The sequence below is a fragment of the Scyliorhinus torazame genome, chromosome 2, assembly GCF_047496885.1.
Source record: "Scyliorhinus torazame isolate Kashiwa2021f chromosome 2, sScyTor2.1, whole genome shotgun sequence".
NCBI classification, from domain to species: Eukaryota; Metazoa; Chordata; class Chondrichthyes; order Carcharhiniformes; family Scyliorhinidae; genus Scyliorhinus; species Scyliorhinus torazame.
Genome location: NC_092708.1, coordinates 111,084,536 through 111,103,820, shown reverse-complemented (window position 1 = coordinate 111,103,820; position 19,285 = coordinate 111,084,536). Strand labels below are relative to the sequence as shown.

At 45.2% G+C, this 19,285-nt stretch overlaps 1 protein-coding gene across 1 annotated transcript in view; it reads right to left on the bottom strand.

The window, feature by feature from the left end:
* The window catches only part of LOC140407785 (CD63 antigen-like), a 53,968-nt gene extending 38,271 nt beyond the window's left edge, over positions 1-15,697 (bottom strand). Inside the window, exons 1-2 of the mRNA XM_072495048.1 lie at positions 15,645-15,697; positions 9,059-9,247 (exon numbers count right to left, since the gene is read on the bottom strand). Of these exons, the coding sequence (XP_072351149.1) occupies positions 9,059-9,247; positions 15,645-15,686 (231 nt within the window). The 5' untranslated portion in view covers positions 15,687-15,697. The remainder of the gene's footprint in view (positions 1-9,058; positions 9,248-15,644) is intronic.
* Between the last annotated feature and the right edge of the window lie 3,588 nt (positions 15,698-19,285).

Here is a 19,285-nt window from a genome sequence, read left to right as displayed (position 1 = left end):
TATTACAACTAGAAATTACTAAATTACAACTCCAAAAGCAATAACCTAATAAATCTTGAATATTGGGCTGAACATCCGTGGGAATTTTGTCTGCTAGAACTTCAACCATTTTGCAAGGTAATCTTTATTTGACATGCCCCAGCAGATCATAATTTTTGTCACAACTTCCTGGGTTAGTGCACGGTCAATTCCAGCCTCACTTGATCTGGAGTCGCAACACAGGTGAAATTAGATTTTATTTAAAATATCAGGGATCCTTGGTTGGGCCCAATAAACAACAGTATCAACTTTGTAACTTTAAAACACAAGTAACGTTTATCATGTACAGTATCATAATTAAATGGTGAGAAGATGTAACTGACTATCTACCACCCCTTTCCACAGACCAAAAAATAATAAAACAGAAAAAAACATACGGGAACAAAGGAAATGACAGGAAGGACTCAATTTTTAAAAGCATAACAATATAGAATTTAATTGAAATCAATGCAAAGTCATTGTCTCAGATTGCTACCCAAGTGAAGGACCAATCTATTTAATTTAACAAATTGCACTAATCTCACACTTATGCAGGAAAAAAAAAGTAAGAGTAGCACTTCATACAGAACAAATCTGAAAGATAAAAACTTATAGAAGTGGAGAGGCAAGGATGAAATTTGAGTTCAGAGCCAAAGGTGGCTGATGGCATGGTGAATGCATAAGACATCAAATTTTGAAGGAGCATGGGGTTCCAGATTATGCATCTGTCGTGTTGGGTGTTCTGATGCACAAATGATCCAACACGGCTGTAGATGGTACAACTCGGTTTTATTGTCTAACCAACGGTAACAACTAACTACTGGCTTGGGTACGTGCTTCACCAACTAACCTGTGGACCCAGCCCTATCACTATCTTAGTGAGGCACTCAGCACATGGTCTATATCTGAGTGGCGCGCTGTGAGCTCTGTGCTCTGAGCTATCTCCTGGTAGAATGAGCGTGAACTGTGATGTTCCCTGTTTTATAGCGCGTGTGCTCTCACTGGTGATTGGCTGCAATGTTATGTATGTGCTGGTTGGTCCAACTGCCTGTCCATCATTGTGTGTGTGATTGCACCATGATATGTTAATGTGGATATCATGACATTCCCCCCTTTCACAAAGGATATGTGCCTACATGATAATAAATAGAAATATGTACTGAGTGCATCTGAGTATGTGTGCGCAATATTTACAACATGTACATGAAGCTAAACTATATACAGAAGGTGTTAGGTGCAACAGAGCAACGACGTTGTACCAATAACAGAACAAAGGCAATCAACAAACGACGAGAGAACACTTCTGGAACAATGAATGACAAGAAAAGAAACTCGTTAACATTACTGTAAAACAATTCAGTGAGTCCAATGTGCTAACAGGCTCATAAGTCAAGTCTCTCAGGTGGGCGACGAATTCGGGTTGACCGCCTCAAGGGTGGATCAGGATCCACCGGCTGAGGAATGGGCCTGGCCACGGGCGAGAGAGGAAGAGGCAGAGTGGCAGGAAGCTCAACAAAGTCGACATCAGGGACAACAGGAGGGCGTGGCACTGGTGCATGATCTCGTAGCGAGCGCGGAACCAGACGAAGGGCCCGCTGATTACGGCGGTGAATGGAGCCATCAGGCATATGAACCAGGAATGAGCGGGGAGCCACGTGGCGGAGAACCTCGGCGGTTGCCGACCAGCCATCCTCCGGTAGGTATATGCGGATGTTGTCTCCAGGCGCCAGGGCAGGAAGATCAGTCGCCCAAGCGTCATGTGCCACCTTCTGCTGAGCACGCTGTTGTTGCATCCTTCGCAATACTGGAGCATGGTCGAGGTCAGGAACATGAATGGACTGCACAGTGGTCCGGAGGGTGCGACCCATCAACAGCTGGGCTGGAGAGAGGCCGTAGACAGTGGGGCCGAGCGATAGGTCAGCAGGGCTAAACAGAAGTCAGACCTGGCATCAGCAGCCTTGCAGAGGAGCCGCTTCACAATGTGGATGCCCTTTTCCGCCTTGCCATTCGACTGAGGATGCAAGGGACTGGACGTCACGTGTTTGAAGTTGTATGACGTGGCAAAAGAAGACCATTCTTGACTTGCAAAGCAAGGCCCGTTGTCAGACATGACGGTGAGCGGAATTCCATGTCGAGCAAAGGTTTCAAAGCTGATGACGTCGTGTCGTGCAGGCGTATGACCTCCGGATAACTTGAGAAGTAGTCAATAAGAATAATGTAGTCCCTGCCAAGCGCATGAAAGAGGTCCACACCCACCTTTGACCAGGGGGACATGACCAACTCATGGGGCTGAAGGGTCTCAGGGGGTTGCGCCGGCTGAAACCTCTGGCAGTTGAGCACCATGTTGGCGATGTCGTCGCTGATGCCCGGCCAGTACACAGCCTCTCGGGTCCCCCGCCTGCACTTTTCATCTCAGAGATGGCCTTCGTGCAGTTGTTGGAGGACAAGCCGGTGCATGCTGTGTGGGATCATGATCCGGTCCAACTTCAAGAGGACACCATCAATGACGGCCAAGTCATCCCGGACATTTGTAAAATTGTGGGCACTGCCCCTTGAGCCACCCTCCCGTCGTGTTGCGCATCACACGCTGTAGAAGGGGGTCAGCCGCAGTCTCACGGCGAATGTGGGCCAGACGTGCACCAGTGGCCGGCAGATTGGCAGATGTGAAGGCTACCTGTGCGTCGACCTGACAAACGAACCCCTCCGAGTCGGGCGGTGTGTTGACCGCCCTGGACAGAGCATCTGCGATGATGAGATCCTTCCCCGGGGTGTAGACAAGTTGGAAGTCGTACCTCCGGAGCTTGAGCAGAATGCGCTGGAGGAGAGGGGTCATATCGTTGAGGTCCTTCTGAATGGATGCCGACCAGGGGGCGATGGTCGGTCTCCACAGTAAACTGCGGAAGACTATATACATAATCGTGAAACTTGTCGATGCCAGTCAACAGGCCTAGGCACTCCTTCTCAATCACATAGCGCTGTTCTGTGGGGGTCATGGTCCGCGACGCAAAGGCGACTAGAGCCCATGATGCGGTGTCGTCCCGTTGCAGGAGTATCGCCCCAATGCCAGACTGGCGTCAGTTGAGATCTTTGTTTCCCGTGTGGTATCGAAAAACCCCAGTACCGGGGCAGTGAGCTTGACCTTGAGCTCCTCCCATTCGCTCTGGTGTGCGGGCAGCCACTGGAATTCCATTGTCTTTTTGACCAGGTGGCAAAGAGCAGTCATGTGCGAAGCAAGGTTAGAAATGAACTTCCCCAGGAAGTTGACCATCCCGAGAAAGCGCAGCACTGCCTTCTTGTCTGATGGCTGCTGCATGGCTGCGATGGCTGCCACTTTGTCGGCATCCGGCCGCACACCCGACCGGGAGATGTGGTCCCCCAAAAACTTTAGCTCAGTCTGGCCAAAAGAGCATTTGGCTCGGTTAAGGCGCAGGCCCTGATCCCGTATCCGTGCAAAGACACGCTGGAGATGACTGATGTGCTCCTGTGGTGTGGACCAGATCATAACATTGTCTACGTAGACGCGTACCCCTTCGATGCCCTCCATCATCTGTTCCATGATGCGATTGAACACTCTTGAGCTATCTCCTGGTAGAATGAGAGGGAACTGTGTTGTTCCCTGATTTATAGTGTGTGTGCTCTCACTGGTGATTGGCTGCGATGTTGTGTGTGTGTTGGTTGGTCCAACTGCCTGTCCATCAGTGTGTGTGTGATTGCACCATGATATGTTAATGTGGATATCATGACAGCATCTTGCTGTGCAAATGTGTTGATTTATTAAAAATGAAACAAACATATTTAAATCTGCCAGTTTTTTTGAAGTGGGTAGGTTTGGGGGAAATTTTTAAACATGGGTCAGTGGGTAAGGGACTGTTTAGCTGAGCAAAATAAAGCCAGTCCAAAAAAAGTCAGTTAGCAGGCTCCAACTGCTTACTTTTGGGTTTAACTCAAGCAGTCATACACATTTCCAGGTGATAGGTTGGCACTTTAATATGCTAATGAAGCAGGAATCTGCTGATTTTACAATCTCTGGTCCAGGATCCCCAGGAACCCTTGTGGGCCAATAGCAGTAGGAGCACCTAACAGTCCTCCCCCCACCCCAAATTCCACCACCGCCAGAGTTTGCTGCCCATGTGGCCTCTCCTCCAGTGGTCTCCACTTGACTGGATACCTGGGGCGAAATTCTTCGGTATCGGCTCGATGTCCACCGACCGGCGCCCAAAACGGCGCAAATCAGTCGGGCATCGCGCCGCCCCAAAGGCGCGGAATCCTCCGCATCTTTGGGGGCCGAGCCCCAACCTTAAGGGGCTAGGCCCGTGCCGGATTAATTTCCGCCCCGCCAGCCAGCGGAAAAAGCCTTTGGTGCCCCGCCAGCTGGCGCGGAAATGACATCTCCGGGCGGCGCATGCGCGGGAGCGTTAGCGGTCGCTCACGGCATCCCCGCGCATGCGCTATGGAGGGAGTCTCTTCCGCCTCCGCCATGGTGGAGACCGTGGCGAAGGCGGAAGGAAAAGAGTGCCCCCACGGCACAGGCCCGTGGATCGGTGGGCCCCGATCGCGGGCCAGGCCACCGTGGGGGCACCCCCTGGGGCCAGATCGCCCTGCGCCCCCCCCCCCCAGGACTCCGGAGCCCACCCGCGCCGCCTTATCCCACCGGTAAGGTAGGTGGTTTAATCTACGCCGGCGGGACAGGCATTCTAGCAGCGGGACTTCGGCCCATCTGGGCCGGAGAATTGCGGGAGGGGGGGGGGGCCGCCAACCGGCACGGCGCGGTTCCCGCCCCCGCCGAATATCCGGTGCCGGAGAATTCGGCAACCGGCGGGGGCGGGATTCACGCCAGCCCCCGGCGATTCTCCGACCTGGCGGGGGGTCAGAGAATCTCGCCCCAAGTCTGTCAATCCACAGGGTGACTTCCAGGTGGTGAAATTGGTCAGTGGCGTCACAGGGAATTTGTGGATTTCCTTGTGCTGCTCCCAGACCACCTCCCAGTCAGTCAAAAAGGCACCCCCAGCCAAAATCTGTAAAATAGCTATATAATGTAAAGCAGAGCACATACCAACTCTTATTTTTAACTAAATCAGGTTCAACAAGTTTTGCTGAAAATCCATAGTGGTTATTTGGCAATTGAAACCCAAGTCAATTCATGTGAAATTATTTTTCTGCCTTTCCCAGCTCAGTAGGGTTGTGTGGGACCATATGATGGAACAGCTGAAGTAATTTGAAGGATGTTCATTACATAGAGATTGAGTTGAAACATATTCTGAAGGAACATATGTACAATGCTTCACCTATAAAAAGGTGAGCTTGATTCAGGGAGGCCACAAATATAGGTTTTAAACTCAATTTAAAACAAAATGAATACTAGTCGTTCCAAGGGAGAACCACATGCATCTTCCTGGCTCAGACTGCTATCAACACAAATTTGCAGTCAGAACATTAAAGCACAATTTTGTGTGACTTTAATTATTTCAGGAGGTTTGTCACCACAAGTCAGCAAGTACTGCAATCTGTCAAAAGGGAAACAGATGAAATTCTGCTGGAACCCTGGTTAAACCACTTAAAGAGCACTGCGTGCAGTTCTGGTGTCATTTTATGAAAGTAATATAGAGACACTAGAGAGGGTACAGAGAAGATTTATAAAAAGGATGATACCAGAAATGTGGGTGTATACAAGTCAGGAAAGGAGGAACAGGCTGGGTCTCAATTCTCTTGAAAAAGGAGGCTGAAGGGGGCCTAATGGAGCTATTTAAAATTATGAAAGCTTTTGATAAAGTGGATAAAAATTTGTGGGGAACAAAGGCGACCAATAGAACATTTCATACAACCGGGAATTTAGAAGAAACTTCACTCCACGAGTGGTAAGAAATGTGAAGTTGTTGAAGCAAATAATATAAATGCATTTGTGAGGGAGAAGGCAATTGAGGGTTACAATGGTAAATTTAGATGAGAAAAGAGAAAGAAGTTTTTTGAGTGGAACATTAACACCAACATGAGCTGGTTGGGCTGAATGGTCTGTTTCTGTGCTGTATATCCTATGCAAGTTGAGTGTAACACATCAAATGTCAGCAATAATAATTTTCAGAGAAATATGTTCTTGCAAGACAATTACACAATTTAATTATTGCAGAAAACAATTTTAAAATCGACTACTCACCCTTGCCAGGTAGGTAGAGGGCACAAGCTGTTTTAAGCAACTGTTGATTAAAAAAATTACTCCCAGAATTTCTCCGACATTGCAGAAAATGTACATTTCTGGGGAGTGGGTGGGGGTCTATTGGCATGTACAATAGATTTATTTTTAAATAAACATTTTATTGAGGTATTTTTTGGGCATTGTAACAGCAGCAATATAAACAGTGTACATGAAAATATAAACATAGTGTAAATACCACCTCCCTCCCCAATCTACGCTAACCTAACCCCCCCCTCCCCCGCTGACGATTAATTCTCCGCGTAGCAGTCGATGAATGGTTGCCACCTCCGGGCAAACCCTAACAGTGACCCTCTCAAGGCGAACTTAATTTTCTCCAGACAGAGGAAACTAGCCATGTCCGATAGCCAGGTCTCCGACTTCAGGGGCTTTGAGTCCCTCCACGCTAGTAATAATGGCCTCCGGGCTACCAGGGAAGCAAAGGCCAGAACGTCTGTCTCTTTCTCCTCCTGGATTCCCGGATCCTGCGACACCCCGAAAATCACCACCTCTGGACTCAATGCCACCCTTGTTTTTAATACCTTGGACATGGCGTCAGCAAACCCCTGCCAAAATCCCCTCAGCTTTGGACATACCCAGAACATTTGGACATGGTTCGCTGGTCCTCCTGCACACCCGTCTTCCACCACAAAGAATCTGCTCATCCGGGCCACTGTCATGTGAGCCCGGTGAACGACCTTGAATTGAATCAGGCTGAGTCTGGCACAAGTTGCGGTCATGTTGACTCTACTCAACGCGTCCGCCCAAAGGCCCTCCTCTATCTCCCCCCCCCAGCTCCTCCTCCCTCGCTTCAGCTCCTTGGTCTGTATCTCCTCCGACCCCATAAGTTCCTTATAAATGTCAGAAACGCTCCCCTCTCCTATCCATCCTCTGAAAACTACCCTATGTACAATCGATTTTGAAAGTACATAGAAGTTCCATGCACCCATCTCCAGCCGCATCCAAACGGATCTGACCCAGATCAAAGTAACTGAGCTACAAGTTCAAAAGGTGTTGTTTTGTATGAAATGAGTGGACCAATAAATTAGTTAAGGTTTTGAGGGAGAAAAGCATATCAATAACAGCCCCAAGAAAATGGAGTGAAACTCTGATGAGCAGCTGGACATCAACCATCTCCAAACTCAGCTCGTTGATGTTTCATGCTTATTCCACCAGATCCAAATCATCCATTGTAGTTTACTGGTTATCAAATTTGCTTTGCACACATCTTGGTTCAAAACCAAGCAGAAACATCATCCAGATCGGTTTGTTTAAGTGAGAACAAGTTACATTATTCAATTAGGTGACCTCCCACTTTAACTGTGGACCCTCATCATCTATTTGCTAATGCCCATTTACCATCACGTTATGTACCTTGATGTTTACATTTAGATCTATGAAACCAGTTCTTCCTGCCCTCATTCACACTTGGCTGCTGCTCGCCCAGTCTATTTTCACCATGGAAATAGGCTCAGGTCTGGAGCAGCAGTCAAAATGTGTATGCAAATATACGCAGGAAGAACTTGTGACTATAGGTCTAGTAATGTAATGGCTGATTGGACACTTCACTTATGCACTGCACATCTGTTCCTTCTACCATGATGGATTACCTCATTTTATTCCACATTATATTCCATCTGCTATGATCTTGACCACTCACTAAGTCTGTCCAAATCCTCCTGTAGCCACTTTACGTCTTCTGCACAACTAGCTTTCCAAACTTGGAAATATTACATTTGGTCCCCATTTGGTCCCCACATCCAAATCCGAACAGCTGGGGCCCAAGTACTGATCTTTGCGGTACTCCACTAGCCAAAAGCAAGAATGAATACAATCCTATTGTATTCTGCCTAGTCCCCTCCTATCCCAAATGCTTTTATTTTGCAAATTAACCTCATTTGAAAGCCCAAATATACTACACCCATCAATTTTGTTGGTAACATCTTAATGAAGGGTGCTTCATTAGGTACCAAGTTGTTGTTGAATGTCAAACACCAGAGACTATCGCAACTGTGGGAAGACACTTGTACTAACGTGAACCATAGCCAAGTAGAATGTTCACTGCCAATTCTGTTCTTCTGTTTGTAATAAGATTTCAGCAGTTTCTGGTAAACTGTAATATACAAACTGTAGAAATTTGTAAACTATTTTCCTAGAAGAGTGCACCCCTCCACTGAAGTGAAGAACTCAGGTCAGACTATAACCAAGTGTAATAAGCTGAATGCATTCTAGCTGTGAATGTTATGCATACCTCACAGACAGAACAACTAATGAGGAAGTGCTCGAAATGGCTGAAGAGGAGAAACGGTTTAAATACTTTCGCCAATCATTTAGACCACATGATAGACAGGAGAAGACAAGAGACAGAAAACGTAGGAGGGGGAAGCAGAAGGAAAAAGGAGGATAGATATAATAAACTAGATGCAGTTGACACATGTGGAACATGCAGAGGCAGCACAAGATAGAGAGGTGGAGATCAAATCTTCCAAAAAGATGCCAGGAATGAACAAACAAATGTCTGAGCAAGCTCTTCCTACAGTGCACATCAAGAAATCTAAAAGGTGATGTATATCTCTCCAAAAAAGCATGTTGACTTAAAAAGGTTGATTACCTAGAATACCTTTTGCCCAGAGAGTTCCAAGCAAGCCATCTAGTTTTTAAAAGTAATAAACATTATCTTACACATGTGCTAATATAGTGGCAGGAAGAAAGGTCTGTGTAATAATATTATTGACTGTGGGAACATTTAAAGCTTTACGGAAAGTTTAACCATTCTGTTTACTTCATTTTATAAACACATGTTAGCTACGAATACAAACAAAACAAATCATGGAAGCAAAGTACAGATTTTACCATTTTCATCATAGTAATGTTTTCCTTCCAAACAGCAACAATCCCAAAGATAGCCATGAAAAAAATTAGGACACCAACAATCAGGAGAACAGCAGGGACTCCAGAGATCGATTTACCAGCCAGTAAAGAAATGGGATACAGGTTCAGGTGAATTGAAGCACCCATCCACACAAGTTCAATACCAAATACCTAGAACAAAAATAATTGTTTTATGTTTAAAATGAGCTTTTGCAAGGCTACACATCCGGAAGATTCTAAACTGTATTGTCAAAGATCTGCAGATCAGGAGGCAAGGTAAACGTGCCACATCACACAATTACTTTGAATCAGGAGGGATGGATGTTTAAAACGAAACTACGATGTACTAACAAAAACTCTCCAGATGAAGTAGCCTCAATTGATTTTCAAAAATTCAAAGTTGAATGAAATTGGCTTTTCACTTTAAAAGTCAATACCTGTATCATTGAATTATTTGGAATTTCTGTTGTTTATCTCAGTCTTTCAAAGCAGTGACCCGTATTGGGGTGGCGTGGGGAGCATTTGACTCGCAGCGGGCAGTAGAGCGGAGCTGCTGATTGGCTGTTGTGGGGGAAATTTGCATATGTGCATTGTGGTCACCATAACTTGAATGTGTACCTGTGCAAGAGACCCTAGCTGTTCAAGTGAAGGCAAGCATCCAGCAGAAGGCAGTAGAGCGGAGATGCTGATTGGCTGCTGCGGGGGAAATTTGCATACGTGCATTGTGGTCACCGTAACTTGAAGGTGTACCTGTGCAAGAGACCCTAGCTGTTCAAGTGAAGGCAAGCATCCAGCAGAGGGCAGTAGAGCGGAGCTGATGATTGGCTGTTGCAGGGGAAAATTGCACACGTGCATTGTGGTCACCGTAACTTGAAGGTGATTTATGGAGGAGCTGTTGTCAAGTGACATTTAAACCTGAAACACTTCAGTGTTTCCCTCCCTACTCCCTCCTCTAACCCAAAAAAAACCCAACCGCTATAAGGATCTCAGCCGAGAGGAAGGCTCCAGGGCAGGTAGAAGTAGAAAGAAATTGAATCGTGACGTCACAGCCTGCAGGTAAGTGATTGACTGAGGACTGGTGAGTAGTTTTTTCTTTCCCCTGAGGTGTTATTGTGTGGAGTGCAGTGGTTGCTGAGTGAGTGCATGCTGAGAAAATTTTTTTTTTTTTTTTTATAAACTTAACTGTAGAGAGTTTTCAGCTGTATCCAGTCGGAATGAGGACAGAGTGACTGCTGGGTAAGTAGTAAGGATTTAAATTGTTTGTGCAGGCCCATAACAGCTGTTTGCTGCTTTTGTGTGGGGCGCAGTGGTTGCTGGTTTAGAGTTTTATTTTTAGCTGTATTTAAGTTGGGCAGTTTCTAAACCCTAGACACTACTCTTGTAGTGTCCCCCACCCTTCCACCTCCTTTAACCTAAGGGGTAGTGTGAATAACACTACCTTTCTTTCTTTTTCTTTTCTAGAGGGGATGGCAGGGAAGGTAGTGCAATGTTCCTCCTGCAGAATGTTTGAGGTGAGGGATGCCGTCAGTGTCCCTGCTGATTTCATCTGTGGGAAGTGCACCCATCTACCGCTCCTCAGAAACCGCGTTCGGGAACTGGATGAACTTTGGATCATTTGGGACGCAGAGGTGGTCATAGATAGAAGCTTCAGATATGTAGTTACTCCGAGGAATAAAGATAGATGGGTGACGGTGAGAGGGGCTGGGAGGAAGCAGTCAGTACAGGGATCCCCTGTGGTCGTTCCCCTTAGTAACAAGTATACCGCTTTGGATACTGTTGAGGGGGACGACTTACCAGGGGTAAGCCATGGGGTACAGGTCTCTGGCACAGAGTCTATCCCTGTTGCTCAGAAGGGAAGGGGAGGGGGGGAAAGAGGAGTAGAGCACTAGTCTTTTGGAGACTCCATAGTTAGGGGGATAGATAGGAGATTCTGTGGGAATGAGAGCGACACGCGGTTGGTGTGTTGCCCCCCAGGTGCCAGGGTCCGTGATGTCTCGGATCGTGTTTTCGGGATCCTTAAGGGGGAGAGGGAGCAGCCCCAAGTCGTGGTCCACATAGGTACCAACAACATAGGTAGGAAAAGGGATAGGGATGTAAGGCAGGAATTCAGGGAGCTAGGGTGGAAACCTAGATCTAGGACAGAGTTATTATCTCTGGGTTGTTACCCATGCCACGTGCTAGCGAGACGAGGAATAGGAGAGAGGAGTTGAACACATGGCTACAGGGATGGTGAAGTAGGGAGGGTTTCAGATTTCTGGATAATTGGGGCTCATTCTGGGGTCGGTGGGACCTTTACAAACGGGATGGTCTACACCTGGACCAGAGGGGTATCAATATCCTGGCGGGGAAATTTGCTAATGCTCTTCGGGAGGGTTTAAACTAGGGTTTGGTGCTCCAGTATACAAGAGGTTGAGAGTAGTGAGGTAATGAGTAAGATTTCAAAGTTGCAGGAGTGTACCGGCAGGCAGGTAGGTGGTTTAAAGTGTGTCTTCTTCAATGCCAGGAACGCAGGAACGTCCGGAATAAGGTGGGTGATCTTGCGGCATGGGTTGGTACCTGGGACTTCGATGTTGTGGCCATTTCGGAGACATGGATAGAGCAGGGACATGAATGGTTGTTGCAGGTGCCGGGGTTTAGATATTTCAGTAAGCTCAGGGAAGGTGGTAAAAGAGGGGGAGGGGTGGCATTGTTAGTCAAGGACAGTATTACAGTGGCAGAAAGGATGTTTGATGAGGACTCACCAACTGAGGTAGTATGGGCTGAGGTTAGAAACAGGGAAGGAGAGGTCACCCTGTTAGGGGTTTTCTATAGGCCTCTGAAAAGTTCCAGAGATGTAGAGGAAAGGATTGCAAAGATGATTCTGGATAGGAGCGAAAGCAACAGGGTAGTTGTTATGGGGGACTTTGACTTTCCAAATATTGACTGGAAACGCTATAGTTAGAGTATTTTAGATGGGTCCGTATTTGTCCAATGTGTGCAGGAGGGTTTCCTGACACAGTATGTAGATAGGCCAACGAGAGGTGAGGCCATATTGGATTTGGTACTGGGTAATGAACCAGGACAGGTGTTAGATTTGGAGGTAGGTGAGCACTTTGGTGATAATGAGCACAATTCGATTACGTTTACTTTAGTGATGGAAAGGGATAGGTATATACCGCAGGGCAAGAGTTATATCTGGGGGAAAGGCAATTATGATGCGATGAGGCAAGACTTAGGATGCACTGGATGGAGAGGAAAACTGCAGGGGATGGGCACAATGGAAATGTGGAGCTTTTTCAAGGAACAGCTACTGCGTGTCCTTGATAAGCATGTACCTGTCAGGCAGGGAGGAAGTGGTCGAGCAAGGGAACCGTGGTTTACTAAAGCAGCCGAAACACTGGTCAGGTGGAAGAAGGATGCTTACGTAAAGATGAGACATGAAGGTTCAGTTAGGGCGCTCGAGAGTTACAAGTTAGCTAAGAAGAGCCAGGAGGGGACATGAGAAGTCTTTGGCAGGATCAAGGATAACCCATATTCTACAGATGTTTCAGGAATAAAAGAATGACTAGGGTAAGAGTAGGGCCAGTCAAGGACAGTAGTGGGAAGTTATGCGTGGAGTCCGAGGAGATAGGAGAGGTGCTAAATGAATATTTTTTGTCAGTATTCACACAGGAAAAAGACAATGTTGTCGAGGAGAATACAGAGATTAAGGCTACTAGACTAGAAGGGCTTGAGGTTCATAAGGAGGAGGTGTTAGCAATTCTGGAAAGTGTGAAAATAGATAAGACCCCTGGGCCGGATGGGATTTATTCTAGGATTCTCTGGGAAGCAAGGGAGGAGATTGCTGAGCCTTGGGCTTTGATCTTTAAGTCATCTTTGTCTACAGGAATAGTGCCAGAAGACTGGAGGATAGCAAATGTTGTCCCCTTGTTCAAGAAGGGGAGTAGAGACAACCAAGCTAACTATAGCCCAGTGAGCCTTACTTCTGTTGTGGGCAAAATCTTGGAAAGGTTTATAAGAGATAGGATGTATAATCATCTGGAAAGAAATAATTTGATTAGAGATAGTCAACACTGTTTTATGAAGAGTAGGTCGTGCCTCACAAACCTTATTGAGTTCTTTGAGAAGGTGACCAAACAGGTGGATGAGGGTAAAGCAGTTGATGTGGTGTATATGGATTTCAGTAAAGCGTTTGATAAGGTTCCCCACGGTAGGCTACTGCAGAAAATACGGAAGCATGGGATTCAGGGTAATTTAGTGGTTTGGATCAGAAATTGGCTAGCTGGAAGAAGACAAAGGGTGGTGATTGATGGGAAATGTTCATACTGGAGTCCAGTTACTAGTGGTGTACCACAAGGGTCTGTTTTGGGGCCACTGCTGTTTGTCATTTTTATATATGACCTGGAGGAGGGTGTAGAAGGATGGATGAGTAAATTTGCAGATGACACTAAAGTCAGTGGAGTTGTGGACAGTGCAGAAGGATGTTACAAGTTGCAGAGGGACATAGATAAGCTGCAGAGCTGGGCTGAGAGGTGGCAAATGGAGTTTAATGCAGAAAAGTGTGAGGTGATTCATTTTGGAAGGAATAACAGGAAGACAGAGTACTGGGCTAATGGTACGATTCTTGGTAGTGTGGATGAGCAGAGAGATCTCGGTGTCCATATACATAGATCCCTGAAAGTTGCCACCCAGGTTGAGAGGGTTGTTAAGAAGGCGTACGGTGTGTTGGCTTTTATTGGTCGAGGTAGAGAGTTTTGGAGCCATGAGGTCATTTTGCAGCTGTACAAAACTCTAGTGCGGCTACATTTGGAGTATTGCGTGCAATTCTGGTCGTCACATTATAGGAAGGATGTGGAAGCATTGGAAAGGGTGCAGAGGAGATTTGCCAGAATGTTGCCTGGTATGGAGGGAAGATCTTATGAGGAAAGGCTGAGGGACTTGAGGCTGTTTTCGTTAGAGAGAAGGTTAAGAGGCAACTTAATTGAGGCATACAAGATGATCAGAGGATTGGATAGGGTGGACAGTGAGGGCCTTTTTCCTCGGATGGTGATGTCTAGCACGAGGGGGCATAGCTTTAAATTGAGGGGAGAAAGATATAGGACAGATGTCAGAGGTAGGTTCTTTACTCAAGAGAGTAGTAAGGGCATCCCATGCCCTGCCTGCAACAGTAGTGGACTCGCCAACACTAAGGGCATTCAAATGGTCATTGGATAGACATATGGATGATAAGGGAATAGTGTAGATGGGCTTTAGAGTGGTTTCACAGGTCGGCGCAACATCGAGGCCCGAAGGGCCTGTACTGTGCTGTAATGTTCTATGTTCTATGTTCCAACTCCCTCTCCAAAGACTCAATGCCAGTTGGGTAATCGCCCTTCCTCAATACAAAAGGCACAAGCAAGCCTAGCCTCCATTATCAGCGAGCACAAGGGGTTTGTTTAATGGTGATCTCAGGATTAAGGGAATGTACAGTTGCTCTAGTTTTATTCCTTTCTCAGAGCCACAAAGCCAATGCAAAGTGGACAGGGTATGCTGCGAATCCCTCTCCTGGCTTGTTCAGAAAACTAATTCAAATTGAATCCAATTCATGGTCCCCACAGAAGAGGCATATCAGATCCAAGCTGATAAGAACAGGCAGTACATCCGATCTCACACTTAATCTTCGCCAAAATGCAGAGAAGGCGTAGCTGCTTAATGCCAGTCAGGAAACTAGGTTCACCATAGACTCAAGGTTGACCATTAGAACTTGTTGGCCCATATTTATAGTCATATTCACCAATAGGCAGGCTCTTTACTGCAAAGGATATTTATCAATCAACTGGCTACAAACGCAAAGGGAGGACATTTTGACAGTGATTGATCAGTCTGAGAATGGGGCTACATTACATTTCAAAGGAAGTATTTGGAGAGTAGTTGTTTCCCTAAATCAGTGCCTGTAGCTTTAAGTAGTTTCCTTCAGCCTGATGGGAAAGCCACACAATGTGAAACGGGAGGTGCTACTGACCCAGGATGAAATGAGCGACATTTTTTTAAAAATTAGGTGAAATGGGAACCTGTTCAAAACACCTTCGTTCCAGTAATTTGGACAAAAGGTAAATATCCTTCAAAAGGAGTAAATAATGTTTAAAAATCTATTAAATTTATATGTCCACTCAATCAATAGGTAGCAAAATTCAACAAGGTTCCTACCCGCAGGAGTGCTGAAAGTACTGTTTGAGCAATTGGCAATTAAAGTATTCGATGATGAACAAAATTAAGAAGTACTGCGCCAGTTTGCGAACTAGTTCCTGATCCTGAACACCCATGTTCAGAAACTTGAAAATGGGCACAGCTTACTGACGAAGTCTTTTACGTAGATGTCACTCTCGCTATATTTACCACATATTTAAATAAAATAAATTATGGAAACTAACTCTGGTAAATAAGACATCTAAAACGGTCGGGTAGAAAAAAGTGAGCGAACTGTCCACATTAATGCGACTTAATCAAATCGGCATAGCATTTACACAAACTTATTTCGAGTTCAACAAAGTCATTTAGATTTTTAAATTCCAGGGATTAACTTTTCAAATAAAAACGTATTTAACGTTACCAAAAAGAGCAGGTTAAGCGCAAACAGTGTGATTTTAAGCATCACTACCCCATCTCTGGACTCCATCACAAACCACTTATCCCAAACTCAGCCAAGGTAAACTTGGATGATTATATGGTTACAATTCACACGTGTAAAAGTCCCCCCCCCCCCCCCCAGTTAAAGCAAATTGCTTTTAAGACAAGTCGTCTGACATTTTCTAGCGATGGGATTTATTCAATAGCACCCCTGGTTTCATGCAATTTAAATAAATTACTTTCAAATCGCCCCAATGAAAGGTCATTGACCTGAAACGTTAACTTTGTTTCTATCTCCACATATGCTGTTTTTTTAATTTCAGATTTCCAACATGCGCAGTTTTTTGCTTTTGTGTTTTCAAATTACTTTTGCTGGAAATGAGATTGGTTGAACTGGTATGACATACTTGCATTTATATAGCACCTTTCGCTTCCTGGGTACATCCCAAAATGATTTCCAGCCAATTAAGTACTTTTGAAGTATGGTCACTGTTGCAATGTAGGAAAATCAGCAACCAAATTGCACACAGCAAGCTCTCATTGACAGCAATGTGCCAATGAGCTGATCATCTGTTTTTATGATGTTGATCGAGTGATAAATATCGAGCAAGACACAGGATAACATTCCTGCTCTTCTTCCAAATTGTGCCACAGGATCTCTTATGTGATAATAATACGAATAATCATTATTTTTGTCACGAGTAGGTTTACATTAACACTGCAATGAAGTTACTGTGAAAATCTCCTCGTCACCACACCCCGATGCCTGTTTGGGTACACTGAGGGAGAATTCAGAATTTCCAATTCACCTAACAAGCACATCTTTCAGGATTTGTGGGAGGAACTGGAGTACCCGGAGGAAACCCACGCAGACGTAGGGAGAACGTGCAGACTCCGCACAGACAGTGACCCGAGCGGGGATTGAACCCGAGACCCTGGCGCTGCGAAGCAACAGTGCTAACCTCTGTGCTACCATGCTTCTCACCTGAGTGATAAGGCAAGGCCTTAATTTAATGTCTTATGCAAAAGATGGCTCCTCTGATAGTGCAGCACCCTCAGTACTGCATTGGAGTGGCAGTCTGGACTTTTGTGCTCAAGTTGTGGCTTAGGGCCCTCAGCGTATGTATGAATTTGTGTCAGTTATGGCTCCGTAGATAGCAGTTTAGCTTCTGAATCACACAACTCTGGGTTCAAATCTCATTCCAAGGTTTTGAGCACAACAATCAAGGCAGACACTCCAGGGCAGTACTGAGGGAGTGCTGAACTGTCAGAGGTGCTGTCTTTTGAATGTGATATTAAACCAGGCCCTGTCTGCCTGCTCAAAAGATCCCATGCCACTACTTTAAAGAAGCGCAAAGGAGTCATCCATGGTGACCCAGCCAATATTTATCCTCAATCAACATAACAAATAAACAAATTACCTGGTCCTTCTTGCATTGTTGTTTTGGTAGTTTGATGCACAAATATTGGCTGCCATATTTCCTTTGTTGGATTATGGCATTCTTCCATCACTGAGAGATGATGGGTGCACTACAAACAACCCAGTTAGGTTGTACCTTTATTTGGTGCATCTTTGCTCATGGCTGTGGAGGCCAATCCTTGAGAGGCAGGTTCTGCCACAAGCACTACGCATGAAGTTGTGCAAAGTGACCTTGTGGGTTATTGTTTTTGGTATTTGCAACTGTTGTAAAGCGACTGGGCACACCTGCAGGAAGTGTCACTATTTCTGCATTTTGCTAGTTAGTTAGTGACTCCCAGGTTCAATAATCAATGTTTAGGGCCTTCCGTGTCACACTTGCAAGCATCATTGAAGTAAAGCTTTGGACTGAAAGTAGGCCTCATTCCACAGCATGATGCCAAAATCATTTTGTACATTACAACAGTGACAGCACTTCAAAAAATACTTCACTGACTGCACTTTGAGACATCAAGTGGTTGTGAGGAGCACTATGTAAATTGTAATTGTCATGAACAGAATGTTTTCCCACTGTCCATTCCATCTGTGGTTTGGGTGTGAGGTGTGTGTATGTTTTTACCCTCAGAGTGATGGTCTCAATGTAAACAATTCCAGCAGCAAGTGTTTTGTGAGTTTGCAAATAAAGAAGGTTATTTATTATCCCACACTTTCTCCAGCGGTTGAAAAAATGCAATTTCACTCACTTGCCTCAAACACTATCATTTGCACAATAATCAGATACAGATGAACAAAAAAAACAATACAATTATAAAGTACAATTGTCTCAATTCCGCTCTTCAGTTCCAAAGAAGTTATATTGGATTCCAAACATTAACAATGCTGCTCTTGCCACAGATGCTGCCAGACCTGCTGAGTTTTTCCAGCAGTTTCTGTTTTTATTTTAGATGTGAAGCACCCACAGCATTTCGCTTTTATTATATAACTGTCTCGGTCTGTTTCTTCTTGCAGGTATGTAGGTTAGACCGTCCTTACCTGGTCTGGTCTTCATGTGCCTCCAGACCCACAGCAATGTGGTTGACTCTTAAATGCGCTCCGGGATGGGCAATAAATGATGAAACAGCCAGTGACAGCCACATCCCAGCGACGCTTACATCCCACAAACGAATAAGAAAAACGATTTGCTCCTGTTCCTATTTCCAATGTTCTTACTTTCACAACCTTCAGATTAGAAATGGGAAATGGTGTTAAATCAAGGGGAGATAAGTACTTAGAAGTAAGGAACGTTTTGTTGGCTCACACAATTTCTTGTGGCATTTTGCATGGTAAATCATATGTGATATCTCTCTTATCTACATCTGGTATATTCTGGCTCATTCCCTCTAATTGCTCCAAAACACCTGCCTCCTTCGCTCTTTCCTCTTCCCTTCTTCACTTACCCTCTGTTCCTATCCTTTCATCTCTCAATTTTTCTTTCTCTTTGTTTTCTTCTTTCCCCTTTTTTAGATAATCATTAATAATACCGCACAGATGGACTCCACTTTGGGCATTGTATGATTTATTTTTAAAAAAATACAATGTGTATTTCCTGTGTTTTTGAGAAACTCACATCAAGTTATTTCTATCATGGCTGGGAATTTATTCAATTCTCCCGAAGCCAGTTATAGCTGTGATGTCTTGATCCACAATGACACGGACTTGGTTCATTGGATTGGACACCCTCTCATTCCTAAATATATCCATTCAACTGTTTTTTCCGCTGTTTCTCCCCCATTGCCAACTAATTCATCATCAGAAAACTTCAGGTCTCAGCTGCCCATCCTCACATATCCTTGTCTCATGCTTCGCTGGGCCTGCAGCTTTGGACCCTCACCATTCCATTTAGTAAGCCCTTTTCATACTTGTGCACCATTCACCAAGCCTGGACAATCAGCAACTTTACTAAAAGTATACAAAATCTGAGGTAGAAATTTATTTCAACTGATGGTGCAACATGGATGATATTGGATGAACCACCTACTTAACACAGAGCCTGAAATAGAACCGAATATTAGTAAGTAGGTTATTAGCCACAGACCATGGGTAGATCTCTCTATCAGAAACACAATTTATGATATAGCTTGAGGGACACCAATCCACATCAATCATGGAGTAAGGCAAGGAGGCAGACCCCCATGAAGTATCGCAGCTGGTATGGAGGCTGAACCCGT